Genomic DNA, 13,771 nt, shown 5'->3' on the forward strand with positions numbered 1-13,771 from the left:
CGGGAGAAGACAGAACAAAACAGGCACAGAGAGAAAGAAAAAAGAGAGACCAGGTGTGAATTTCATTTGCCGTGCATGGCATGCAGTGGGAGGATCATCAGTCTGCAGCATTTTTACACTTGACAGGCCAGTCGCGGTGCCCTCTGTGGGATCATGCAAGAGGTTCTGTCACTGGTGCCTCCGTAACAGGGTGGTCATACACAGCCTCTACTGTAATTGAGCCAATGAGAAAATATCCATGTGCATTTCATGCTACAGCCGGATCTTTTCTAAAGTCTTTCCAGCATTGAGCATACTGGACATGCAGAGCCTTGATCCATAAGTATGAATTAGGGTCAGTTTAAAAGGGCCTAATATCGTTTACTGTCATACATAGATCTTAGTAGGATGACCGCTCAGACTTGACTGTGAGGAACATGGACCTTGCTCTGTGAGTGTTTATGCCTGTCTATTTATTCTCATGTTGCTATGAGCACAGACAACGCATTTAAAGCTGTTCCTGTTCAGAAACAGGGTGTAAAACAGAGACGCAATCCGGATACTCACGTCTCTCCAACACGCCGGTAGTTGTTTGGGCAGTCGAAGGACAGGCATCTGAATCCTCCCTGTATATTAAAGCAGCTCTGATTCTCTGCGCATGTGTGTGTTCCTGTCACACATTCATCAATATCTGGGTGCAGAAGACAAAAAGTGATTTGAAAACATTCTCGAAAAATTGACATAAGTCTGCAACCATCATGTGCAACGTCGAAGTAAGGACAGCTTACCCTGGCAGCTTCGTCCATTGGGAGCCAAGGTGTATCCATTGACTGGACAGGAACAGTGGAAGCTGCCAGGTGTGTTGTGACAGCGATAGGAGCAAATATGACCTCCAGTGGGCAGGGCACACTCATCTATGTCTAAAAATGTCACACAGCATGAAAACAAGTCAAACCAGAGAGTACCATAGCACCTGGAACTTATCGAATGCAGAACAAATTCCCTTTAAAATACACAGAAGAAAGTTGAATTCTTTTTTTGAAAAATACTGTATGTCCCTTGCAGGAAATGTTAAAAATGGCTAAATTTTACCTTCACAAGTCATGCCATCTATGTCACTGAGCTGGTAGCCACGGCGACAGTAACACTGGTAGGAGCCGTACACGTTGGCGCACTCTTGACTGCACGGGTTGCTCTCACACTCATTCAAATCTGCACAGAAACAAGATGATTATACAGACCAATATGAACTGTTTCCTACAATTAACTGACAAGTGCACCACAGTGGTCAGGAGAACATGCAAGAGTCCTCTCCTGTGGATTTCAAGATTTATCACATGCATACAGCGCTATATGCTTGATTTTCATGTAAACAGGCGGCTGAGATTGGGCTGAAATTTACGAGACTTTGAACAAAAGCATGTTTGTAAGTGACTGTAGGTTGAGTGTTTTTCAAAGGTTTCTTTCACTTGCCAGCTGTCACCTGACAGTCACACCCAATAGACCTTTTTCACAGCAGCCATTTTGGCATAGAAGAGTAGGGTACCAATGGTTACCAATGGTGTTCCACTCTCCCTCATCAGCCCTGCAAGTATTTAACCAGCCCATTCCCTATCAAGTCTGATAAGTTGGATTTGATAAATAAATTAAAATTAAAAGGTCATCCGACTAGGAAAGGAGCAGGGGCTTCTATTGTTTCAGTCACTGGGAATATTATGTTTAGACAGAATAACTTACAGTATACACAACACATACTGTAAAGTGTATATAAAGGTGAAACTCTCCTGATGTAGATATTTATCTTACCGTCACAATTCCTGCCATCTCCAGCTATCTTGAAGCCGGTGGTGCAGCTACACTTGTAGGACCCAAGAGTGTTCTCACACTTATGAGCGCACAGGCGGCCAGGGTAGTGCCTGCATTCATTAATATCTAAAGCACAGAGTCAAAACATGTGACAGTAAGATGCAGCGGTGACAACATCCTGACAACAAAGCAGAGGAGGATACAGTTGCTTACCCTCACAAACCCGACTGATGCTGTTGAAGATGTAGCCGGGCTCACACTCGCAGCGGTAGGAGCCCAGCAGGTTGATACAACCATGACCTTCGCAGACCTTTTCAGCGCCCTTACACTCATCAATATCTGCAGAGGGGAACGCAACAGAGAACATAATCATATGCACCTCATTTGCTTTGTGCTGCAGGAAAAGGTTGTTTTTTTTCTGCCATACCAACACAGCGTGTGCCCTCATCATTGAGGTGGTATCCTCGGCCGCAGTTAACAGAGTTCCTCTGGCAGATGAAGGAGCCGACTGTGTTGATACAGACCTGCCCTCTGTGGCATGGCTCCGTCTGAGAAACACATTCATTAATATCTGAAAAACAGACACAGATGACATTGTTCAATCACAGAAAGATTGCTCTGTTTCATCTTATACAACATAACTGAATATACATTTTTTGCGCTATTATCGCCACTGTAAAAGCAGCTACATGTGCGCAGCATTTGAGTCCTAGACAAATTTACCTACAGGGACAATAAAGTATATCAAAACGTATCGTATCCTGTCGTATCGTATCGTAACCTATCATATCGTATCGTATCGTATCGTATCGTATCGTATCGTATCTTGTGAGGAATGAGAGGAAAGTGTGGAAGAAGAAAGATCCTAAAATATCTACAGTCTAAGAGGTCCATCCTTTTAGGGAGGACATTGAGCTTGGTAAATATACTTCATTGTTCCTTGTGTATGAGTGAAACTTTGGGCCAAATGGTGGTCCTCGATGGAAGGTCTGAGGTTACACCAAAAACAACAAACAAATATTTTATATACTGAAGAGCATATACTCTTCATCTGGATTTGAACTTTCATTCAGGCAAAACGTCAGGGGGTCACTAAAATTATGAGGAGCCACAAATAATTGTTAAGGTTTGGCCACTAGTTTTCCACAAACTGTGCTCTATATACCATACCAGCATGCAAAAACACTGACTGACCTATTGAAAAATCGTCTTAAAGACACACATGTCTTGCTGTTGTCATTAGTATAGTGCTCACCAATGCAGTTCCCCAGGGCATCCTGGATAAAGCCGGCACCACACTTGACTTTAGGGAGACAACGGAACGACCCCTGGGTGTTTTGGCACTGAAACTCTGGGCCACAGTTATGGATACCAGTCTCACACTCATCAATATCTGGGGAAGGAAATCACAGGAACATAGGTACTGAACACTCTGTCAACAAACATGACTCAGATATGCAGTAACAGAGGAGAACTGAGGTGAGTTTGACTGACCTTTGCAATTGTTGCTGTCAGTGAGCTCATAACCAGTCCCACAGCTGACCTCTCTCTGGCAACGGAATGAGCCCTCCGTGTTGATGCAGCGCTCTCCTCCCCGACAGTTGCTGGCTCCCAGCAAACACTCGTTGATATCTGGGAGTGTTTGAAAGCAGAGATTCTCTTATTGTGCTGATCAGAGACAGTATTATAATAGAGACTTGGCAAATAAAACAATTACAATTCAAAGATGAGGATGAGCACTTCTTACCTTCACAGCTCCTTTTATCCGGTTTGAGTCTGTAGCCTTTGAGACAGGCACAAGTGTCATTGCCCACACAGCTATGAGCACATTTCCCTACAAAAGAAAAACAAACTTGTTGACAATGTGTCCCATCTTTTGCAAGCTTGAATCAGTAATGTTTAGAAAAGCCCTTTTAACCTTACCTTTGCACTCATCACTTAATACTGGATTATCTCCTTTTTCGTTAGTTTCATCATGGTTTGGTACTGTGCGAGAGGAGAAAGACATCCTTATAGTGTATGTTTGTAATGCATATGTCTCACACTTTATGCCTCTGTCTTAAAAAGCAATCCCATGTACATCTCTTTTGTCTAAGGGCTGCAACTAATGATTATTTTCATTATCAACTAAAGTGTCAAAAAAATGTCCATTACAGTTTTCTTCAAGGCTGAGGGGACATCTTCAAATGTCTTTGTTTGTCCTTCCATGAGTAAAAATCTATCTATCTAAGTTACTATTCAATACGACTAATAATCTCAAGATTGAGAACCAGGAATGAGGAGATCTTTGGTATTTTTGCTGGAGAGCTCATGAGGAACACATCAAATCCCTGCCAGCTCCTGAGTTACTGTCCTTCAGCTGAAACTGACCTGCATGTGTTCGGCCAAAAGGTGAATATCTCATTAATGTGTCATCATTGTTTACAGTACCTCCTTTGAAAGCTAAAAGCAATGACTAAAAAGCAATGACCACTTAGATTCAGCAGGGGGCAGTGTGTGCTTATGTTTGACAACACCAGTGGGGCCTTGATTTTAACACTCACTAAATGTGATTGGATGAAGTTTTTTTTCTGTTTTCCCACCCCTACTGTGAAGGTTTGATGAAGACAAACTTGAAAATAAGAAATAAAAAATGGTACTGTTTTTTTCACCCACATTCAAGTTGTCCTATGGGTGTGGTCTGGTTGTCTGGGGCTCCCTCCATGCAGCAGACCCTTGACACCTTGCTACACTGATAGCCTACAGACAGGTCATGGTCACAGGGTAGACCATTTGTCCGGGCTTCCTTCCCCACAAGACAACAGTTACAGCAAATCTGCAGAACAGAGAATAGAAAACAATAGAATAAGCTTCGGTGCAAGATGTGGCATTAGCATACACAAGAGAGAAACACAATATCTTGGAGAGAAAGAAAAAACACGGTTTCACAAAGAGTTCAGCTCTCTAATGCACCACAGGAAATGAAACCACAACTACAAACAAGGAGAAGGAGATTGTGGGATGATGCTGGTCGGTGAAATACTGTAGGTGGATAAGTCGGGCTTTAACACTGACAAATGGAAGGGTGTGATTCAGAAAGAAAAGCCGAGCACTCAATCAACCAGGCAGGCAGAGAAGGAGGCTGACTGAGAAGACAAGCTAACTGAGTGACAGGCTTCAGACTGACAGACAGACAGACAGACAGACAGAAGAAAAGGAGCGAGACGGACAGACAGACAGTGATGAGATGACATCATCCCCTCTGGCTGAAGCACGCTCAATCAATCATCATGGCAGCCTGGTGATATCAGTCGGAGAGGCATATGAAAGGTGCAGTGTGTGGGGGATGGGTGTATTTGTGTTTTGGTTGAGGCATTGAGGATAGGTACCTGAAATGTAGCCATGTGGGGCGTATGAGTGTAGCGGTGGTGAGAGCAGAGCTGAACGCAAGCCTTTCAAATACTACAGCTCAAATTGTTGTGTGCCAGTAGGTAACTGCTACCCTGTCTGTCTGTGTTTGTTTACATGTGGGTGCATGTCTGTGTGGCCTCGACACTGTCCCAGAAAACATTTAAGTTTTCAGACAACTTTAAGGAAGCAGACCTTTAACAGTACCTAGGCCCTGGTTCAAAACTGTGCAATCAACAAATCTCAGGAAAGTACAGCAGGTGCCACGCATAAAACTGATTTAAAGCACGGAGAGACTTCCATTTAAAGCAGCTATAATCACTGTTTTGTACAATATCAGTCAAATGAGAGAATATTCGCTTCGCGTCATTGTTATCCTCTCCTCCATTGTCATCCACCAACATCTGGACATCAGATTTACGTCATGACGTCAGTGTGAATGTCAACGCCTATAGGCTTTCGTGACACAATGTCAAGCGAAATCCTCGATTGAGTTCAATATCATATTTTTCAATATTTTTCAATACATGTGAATTTGCATCTATTTGCATCTCTTCATTGACTTCGTATGTAATACAGACGTGCAAATAATTCGCCTTGCGTTTGGTCTGAATGCCCTATTAGAGGCGCTGGTAGGCAGATGTTTTTTAACCTTTGGACAGAGCCAGGCTAGCTGTTTACCTTTGTTTTGCAAAGTTAACCATGTCTGTAGCTCCATGTGTAGGACACAAGAGTGGTATCTATCTTTTGTTTAACCTTCTGCAGGAACTCAAATTAGTATATTTCCTAAAAATGTTTTTATATTTTTGTAATTTCTCACCATTTGTCCCAATGTTACAGATTAACAACTTTACCGTTTTGTATGAGTTTGATCTAAGCTGATGGTTTGATGGTTTAAGGTGGTGACTGATTATCATTTCTTGTTTCATAATGTAATGGAAGCCTTAAAGTAAATGTAGTAAAACTTGACTTGAACATTTATCAAGAGTATGATAAAACCATCTCATCCCCTCATATATTTTTTTTTATTATAAAGTAGTTCTAGCTGCTGTATGAATACCGTGAAGTTACCAAAACATATAATCCACAGAGAAATGCTCACAGCCTGTATTGAGAAGCTTTGCCTAGCTCCTTAATGTTGTTATGTCACAAAAGCACTCACTGCTTTCAGCCACGCCCCCAGCGTGACCATTTTTACAAAAACATGACCAGAGCTGAAAACATGATGGGCAGTGCCAGCTCAAGCCTGTGAGAGCTGACCAATCAGTACAGACCTAGCTTTTTGGGAGGGGTCTTTAAAGAGACGGTGTTCAGACAGAGGATGAGTATAGGTGCTGAAGCAATGGACAGTATGAGAAAAGAACTGACTTTTCTTTTTACATTTAAGAACGCAAACATCAAGTAAAGTAATGACAAGATGTCCAACTATTGCATGCTTTTGACAAAGTGCACCACAAAGTGACTATCTTGGGTTGATGTGCAGTATTTTGTGCAAATAAAGGGGCACTCTGAGGTTCAAGTTAGGGGAGAAAAAAACAAATAGCAGCTGAAAAGTGCTTGGATGAGAGCCTGCAGAAGATTCTAGAGTCAGAGCAGAATTTATAATCTATCTGACAGCAACAAGCTCCATTCCTCCCAGGAGTGACATGCCTCATCCTGCTCACAGTGCACACAAACACACACACACACAAACACCATCGCTCTCATCAATCATTTGCCTCCAAACTGGCTGTCCAGCAGAGTGATGTACTATACACTGATTGTGTAGAGGGAGATTTTTGGTGCACGCAGTGATTTCACTCTGTCTTTTTGTGTCTTTTATGGTGTCTTCAGTTGGTAAGGCACACATGCACAAACATGTGAATGTGCACATACACACATACAAACACACCTTTGTAGTCTTGGTCTCGCAGGTGCTGGTGAGTAAAGAATCGCAGGCTCCTTGGTCTTTGGCCACGTTGATACCAACAGCGCACATGTTATCCTCAAGCACTTTTACACAGCACTGCTCCTGTACTATCCTGTCAGCAGGAAAAAACACAACACAAAAACACAGGCGGTGCATTTATTCTCGGCTCTATCAATAATCTCCTCGGTGCAACACAACTCTGCCTTAAAGTGTAGCCCATTAAAATCCGCCTGAGGCAAGCCTGATGGGGATCTTGGAGTTGTCAAACTAAAAATGCGTGGATGAGTGGGTTGAGTAAGTCCTGTGTTAATTCAGAGGAGGACATGGAGGTTTATGGTGTTTTGCAACTGACATCGCTGGACTTAAATTGGGTCGAGCAGTACTCCCCGAGGCCTTTGTTCTGTTGTTTTAGACCTGAGTCAAGTCAACATATAAGTCCCAAGATGAACATTTGTCCACCTCCACATCTCCTTATTCACAGTTACAATAATACCACTAAAACAAACCACTCCCTTAAGATAAGCATGCTGTGTCCTGTAAGCAACTCCTTGGCTGAGTATCAGTTGCCAGTATATACAGTTTGCTTGGGGATCAATGACATCACAAGAGTGGAATCATGCCGTTTTTCTTAAGAAATCAGTGACGGCATGTTTTATGAAACATTGCCACAAGCATAAAGTGAGCAACACATTGGTACAGGAAGTATTGCAGATTGGACTCCGAGCTCCCTGCTCGGGAGGATCATAACATCTGTCTAATCCCAACAGGGATCAATAAAACACAGCGTATTACTGCAATGGCTGTTAAAATGCCAAAAGCAATATTTGGATCTTCCCGTAACATGTGAATATTATTATCAAAATATCTGTTTGATCGGATTTCATTGTATTGTCTAGCGTTCGCTGTCTGTTCGTGCAGTCTAATCAGTTAAGAGTGGGTGTCTGTTTCTGTCTGGTCTCGATCTCTGTCTCAATTTTACAAGAAAGAAAGCATGAAACGCCGCCCCCTCACCTCTCCTCTCCCTCATTTCCAACAAGCCTCTTTATCAACTCTTACCAGAAATCTCTTTCCACATAAACTACTGAAGATCTCAAATGTACGTCAGGGCGCACACCTCCTCTGCAGAACCTTTTAAGGGCAAAGCCGCACTCCTGTTTTTTCTTTTCTCTCCTCTTCTCTCCACTTTTTCTCTCTCATGCTTTTTTCCCCTTTGGTGTCTGAAGTAATCGTTAAGATTTCCTGTTATTGCGTCTCTCCATCGTCCCTCTATGTCGCGTTTCACCTCTAAGGTATTTCCTGGATTTTGAAACAGCCCCTCTTCTGACCCCCCCTCGCCCCTTTTCCACCCTGCTCCCCCACAAACCTCTGCCCCTTTTCCTCTCTCCCACTCACCATATAATTTAGACAAATTTGGGATCACTTAGGGTGGCTACGGTAAATGTGTTTGCCATCAGTGTTCACAGCAGCAGATCTCCCCGGCTTATGGGCCCCGAACCTGTGGCAGCACACCTTCTAGGGTTACCAGCAGACCTGTTATTATCCCATCACTATTAGTGTTTCCTGCTCTCACGTGAAGTGAATAATGTGCCTGGAGATTTATAGGAGTAAGGTAAAGCAATCTCATATTAAGGGCCTGCAGATATTTCCCGCATACATGGTACAGGCCGACTCTCCTGGGGCCAATACCACAGGAGCTTCTGTGGTGCAGATTGAAAATGTAAGATTGTCACAAAGGGTGCAGCAGTTAATGACTTGTATATCGGAATAAGCCCCAGGCAAGAGTTCTAAGCAGCCTTCTTCAGCCTCATGGTGTATACGTTTACAATCAGAGAGAAGGAAGTTGCAGATAGCACCTGCTTACATGCATGCGGTTGACGCAGAGATGAGAGGGATTGACGCACAGTCTTTGTTATCGTTGGCACGCTTCTGACCATCTTTACAGCAGTCCTCCATCGAAATCTGTTCTGCTCCTACGGACACAAGGCATGTTTATTGCATAAGTGAACAGGTGAAAAGGTGGTAAATCTGTGCTTGTCACATTTACTGTGCTCTCTTAGACGGACGATATCTGATATAGTCTGGTTTTCCTGCATTGAGGGGACTATGGCTCATCACATTTTCCCCAGAGCCTAAAATGACATCACTTAAATTGTTTCTATTGTTCAATCAACAGTCAAAACCCCAAAGACTCTTCATTTGCTATCATACATGTTCGAAGCTGTTGTCTTATTTCTTTGACAAACACATTATCTTTTTGCAAAAATGAAAGTGCTGATTGTTTATGTTACGACGCCACTTGCCCAAGATAAATTTCCCTTGCGGGACAAATAAAGTTCATTTGATTTGATTTGATTTTTGAAATTGTTTTTGCTGGTTAAGGGGGTTATAATGTTAAAATCTAATATCTAACGCAAATGAAAAAGGATGTTGCCATTGTCATTGAAGGCAGGTTGCCTGGGGTTCTTTAAAAGATGGAAAAAAACAAAATTCAAAATCTGTCTGGCAATTTAAACTGGCTTTAGGCATTTTCTATTGCCAAAGACAATGAATGATGGATATGTTGTTGCAGACACAAGAGAGAATTTTTGACTGGAGCACATTCAACTCTGTGGTAATCTGGCTGTTTATTCATGTGGATTAGAGAGCGTGGAATGCCCCGACTCTGTAAACAATCAGCCATCACAATCACATCAAGTACATTCATTTGCCTGTGGTTTGTGTGATCTGCCAAACGTGAAATAGCTTTGGCAGGTCGTCCCCTTGGACTTTTTTTGCCTTCGGCTCAAACCAGGAAGAGTGCGCCAAATTGTTATTAACAATAAGTCCACCGGGAGAAAAAGAGAGAAAACAAACTCACTGTGAAATAAATTCTGTTGATCCATTGTAATAGAATACGAGTCGTTGCTGGTTGGTGACTGAAAGCCCTGAATCATAGGGGATAGTGATTGTGAAATGGGCTGAACAAACCCATCTGTCTGAGAAACAGCGTCATGCCGTGAGAAGTCTGGCAAGAATCAGCAACTTTAGATAATAAGTTAGATCAGGTAGGGAGGACAAGTGTCTGGAATAGTCCTTAGTTTTATAGATTTGCTGCTTTCTCCCTGAGGGGCAGGGGGAATTTTATTTTAACCATTAAATCAAAGATGAAGCACAAGAAGGAATAGTCATCATCACAAACAGGATTCTGCATTGATAAGCTTTGTAACAAAACAAATAAGCATGACAATAAAACCCTCAGAAAGTTTCCAGGCTTACTGTTCAAACCCAGTCCTGCAAAGTATGGGCAGGATACAACAATGACTAAGAGTTTATTAAAGTTAACACAACACAGTTTTTCTGTAGAAAGTGAGTCATTTCTCCAGTTTAGTCTACAGGAAAACAAAGCACAGAATTTAAGTTCTACTGTGCACGATTTTGTCAAATCTAGTTGTGTGGTTACAGCTAAAAACATGAAAGGCTCCCTCTAGAGCTGTTTGGTTTGTCTATTCTGGGCTACCATAGAAACATGGCAGTGATACATGGTGGACTCAGTGGTTGATGCTAGAATGGATGAGCCGGAGGGACAGAAGAGGGACACTGTGTTGGTCGCTGTTCTGTGATTGATTGTTATGTCCTAACTTGGTTGTGTTCTTTCCGCAGTCTTCTGGAGCCACTCTTCTCTGCCGGAGTATCTCTGTGCTAGAGAGAGCAAACAGTCCGGATGTCCAGATGGGTGGACAGCCACTCCAAGCCAAGTATAGTTAGTCCTACATCCAAGCTCGGTGTGTGGAGGGGTAGCTCGCCCTGTGGACACCCGGCGTCTCCACTCTGCCTAACCCACAGACACAGTTACGAGCAGAAGAGGTTGGTGTGTTTACCAGAGAAACTACAGCTGGCAATCTCAGGGGAATCGAGTAAGATACAGTTGAACTCTTCAATGCTGAAATCTCTGTAAGAAACACTTGTATGCTGTTGCTGTTGTTATGGGTTGCTTCACTGTAAACTTAGGTAAGAACCAATCACTGCAGGGTGTCCCTCTCCCATCCCTCCATTCAGGCATCAACCGTGTAAAAAGCTTTTTCTCAGGTAACAAAAACAAGACAAACAAGACAGTTTCAGGTGATTAAACCCTGATGAAAAAAATATGAATTATATTCCATTTCTGCAAATAGCTCCCCCTAAATTCTACACACTAGACCTTTAAAACATTGTGACCATTGCTACTACACGAAGGATGATTAACCTGGCAGACCGGAGTGAATATGGACAGAGGATTTATTACTAGGCAGCCACATTAGCTGACTCACTACTGACTACTGGAAGTCTGGCACGTCCCAGAATCCTCTGGCCAATAAACCTCGTAGCAGCTGGATGAAATGAGATGGCATTTTAAAAGCTTTTCACATGGGACTACCAAGTAGGCCCTCTCAGTCTCTGTGTCTGTCTCTGAATGTTAAAGACCTCTGGTTGTGAAGTGAGACCAGGAGGTTCAAGTCAGACTACAACAACAATATGTTGCTTACAAACATACGATAACAGAAACTTAAAAGAGTGCCATTAATGCCCCATATAAATGTCAAGAGAAGTGTGTATGACTTTGTATAAGTTGTTCAAGCATTCTTGTTTCTGACCATCACCAGTGATTGACCTCCTCTTGCCAAAACACTCAATTTGTATTGAAACTGGAAAGGCATCTAACCCACTAGGCATCACATTGTCATTCCAACGCCACCACTGTCTGCTGCTCAGCGAACCTAAATTGAAAGAGCAGAAGTGCCTTAAACTTAACTGTGTGCTGCTGTTTTATCAAAAGAGGCAAACCAGGCGCAGCCATGCTCCACTCTCGATGCAGTCTGTCTGTCCTCTGTCTCTGTGATGCATTGTCTGTCTGGAGACGGCTGATTTTCATCTTGGATGGCTGTGCTGGTTTTGAGGGCCATTCTGTCTTGGCAGAGCAGCACATGGCTTGCCTGCGTCTAGACGCCTCATGTAAACAAGGCTAAATGAGCCCAGTGGTGGAGCTCCGCCCAGACAGAGTAGTTGGCCTTGCAACAGCAGTGTGCATCTCTTTCGCAGGCTTGAGGCTTTAATTTGGAGGTTTCTTAGTGATAGAAAAAGGCTGTTACGCTACAATACTGTTTACTTATCTGTGTTAAGCATCATCAATGTCAAATTCCTTCCTCGAATAGTTCTTTGCATGACACACAGGGGTACTTCTAAGAATTTTGGTCACGTCACTGTTTAAGCTGATAGCTGATAGCTTTTACTCCAATCTGACCCGTGACACACCTCCCTACGGAGAAGGCAGCTTAGAGAAAAGTGGTCCTGCTGACTGTGAAAATTGCCCCATGTGTGACCACGGGATCATGAGCATTTCGATACGGCTCATCCCACGCCTGGGTGACCCTGCTGTGGGCGCTCGAGTATAAATCACACCCCTCTGTCTAGATCGTCCCGTCCTGGTGAGACGATGGTCGTTCTGACGTAGCATCACAGCATACCAAGGCACTTGGCCTTTGACTTGCAGGGCAGAAAGTAAGAAGCCATGGCAGTGAGGGCTCTTACTTACAGCGTCTGTTAAACTGCACTTTAACACTCCTAATGCGATGTGACATCTTCCTTTATCGCTTTCTAAATCAAGTTGAATCTGGGCAATGGCTTAAGCAAAGCAGTAATGAATGAAAGGGAGAGTTAAAGACAGAGAGTTTTTTATTTTTTTTGATCCCATAATGCAGTTTGCAAAGAGTTTATAGCTACTATAGTTATAGCTATAGATGAACTGACCTCATCTGTCATTGTAAGTTTTGAGGTAAACAATGTGAAAAAGAAAACAACAAACAATTGTCATCCTTTTAAAGCAGCAATTGTGATGTTTTGTTACATATATGTAATGAAATTGTAATCCTACTTTGAATCCTGCATTTTAAGACAGACTTTGAAGCACCCAGCTCTGTAAAGCTGTGCTTTTATCACATGCCCCAACTAGTCCGATGACAAATTCATCACCTCCCCTGGTCTCACTCTGGTCTCACTCTTTGCCCATTCATGTATAAATGCGCGTAATAAAGTCATCTTGCAATATAACATCCACACACATCAGAATCATACACCACTAACATTCACATGGCTTGCTTTGATTCATTAAAAAGTCGTCAAGTTACAGAAAGGTAACTTACCTTGGCCAAGGAGAACTCCGAACAGAGAGCAGAGCAGCACCACGCACGGACCCATTGAATGAAAAGAGATCCAACAACAACAACAACAACAACAAAACCTGAACGAATAAAGTTGCCCGGCAGCTTCGAGCTTGATCCGACGGTGGTTATATTCTGCAGGATGTGAGAATAAACCGCAGTTCTCCTTTAAAACAAGACAGAGTGGGTCGGAGGATGTGATGGAGTTGAGTGAGTCGCAGTTGCAGCGTGACTGCAGGAATGAGCGTCTAATTATGGCACAGTGAGGGGCGGGCTGGGGCCACAGACACCCACTTATTGCCAATCAAAAACGTTTCCCCCCCCCCCTTTTTTTGTACAAACTCCAAATGAACGTCATTAACCGTGAGCTCATTTGTGGAGTGTTATAATTAAGATATACTTTCGCTTTTGGGACTTACAGATTGGTTGTAATACTCAGAAGTGAGCTCAGGCTGCAGTTAAGCTCTATATTCTGTCAGGAATGTTTATACAAAGCGCCTATAATTCAAAAATGTTT

At 42.9% G+C, this 13,771-nt stretch overlaps 1 protein-coding gene across 2 annotated transcripts in view; it reads right to left on the minus strand.

The window, feature by feature from the left end:
- The window catches only part of fbln1 (fibulin 1), a 30,997-nt gene extending 17,512 nt beyond the window's left edge, over positions 1 to 13,485 (minus strand). For both annotated transcript variants that reach the window (XM_084364109.1, XM_084364110.1), the window contains exons 1-14: positions 13,237 to 13,485; positions 8,943 to 9,051; positions 7,064 to 7,193; positions 4,441 to 4,600; positions 3,709 to 3,771; positions 3,533 to 3,619; positions 3,280 to 3,417; positions 3,041 to 3,178; positions 2,213 to 2,356; positions 1,999 to 2,124; positions 1,786 to 1,911; positions 1,072 to 1,191; positions 768 to 899; positions 547 to 670 (exon numbers count right to left, since the gene is read on the minus strand). In XM_084364109.1, the coding sequence (XP_084220235.1) occupies positions 547 to 670; positions 768 to 899; positions 1,072 to 1,191; positions 1,786 to 1,911; positions 1,999 to 2,124; positions 2,213 to 2,356; positions 3,041 to 3,178; positions 3,280 to 3,417; positions 3,533 to 3,619; positions 3,709 to 3,771; positions 4,441 to 4,600; positions 7,064 to 7,193; positions 8,943 to 9,051; positions 13,237 to 13,291 (1,652 nt within the window). In that variant the 5' untranslated portion in view covers positions 13,292 to 13,485. The remainder of the gene's footprint in view (positions 1 to 546; positions 671 to 767; positions 900 to 1,071; positions 1,192 to 1,785; positions 1,912 to 1,998; positions 2,125 to 2,212; positions 2,357 to 3,040; positions 3,179 to 3,279; positions 3,418 to 3,532; positions 3,620 to 3,708; positions 3,772 to 4,440; positions 4,601 to 7,063; positions 7,194 to 8,942; positions 9,052 to 13,236) is intronic.
- Between the last annotated feature and the right edge of the window lie 286 nt (positions 13,486 to 13,771).

The sequence above is a fragment of the Pagrus pagrus genome (assembly GCF_965226575.1).
Source record: "Pagrus pagrus genome assembly, chromosome: 10".
NCBI classification, from domain to species: Eukaryota; Metazoa; Chordata; class Actinopteri; order Spariformes; family Sparidae; genus Pagrus; species Pagrus pagrus.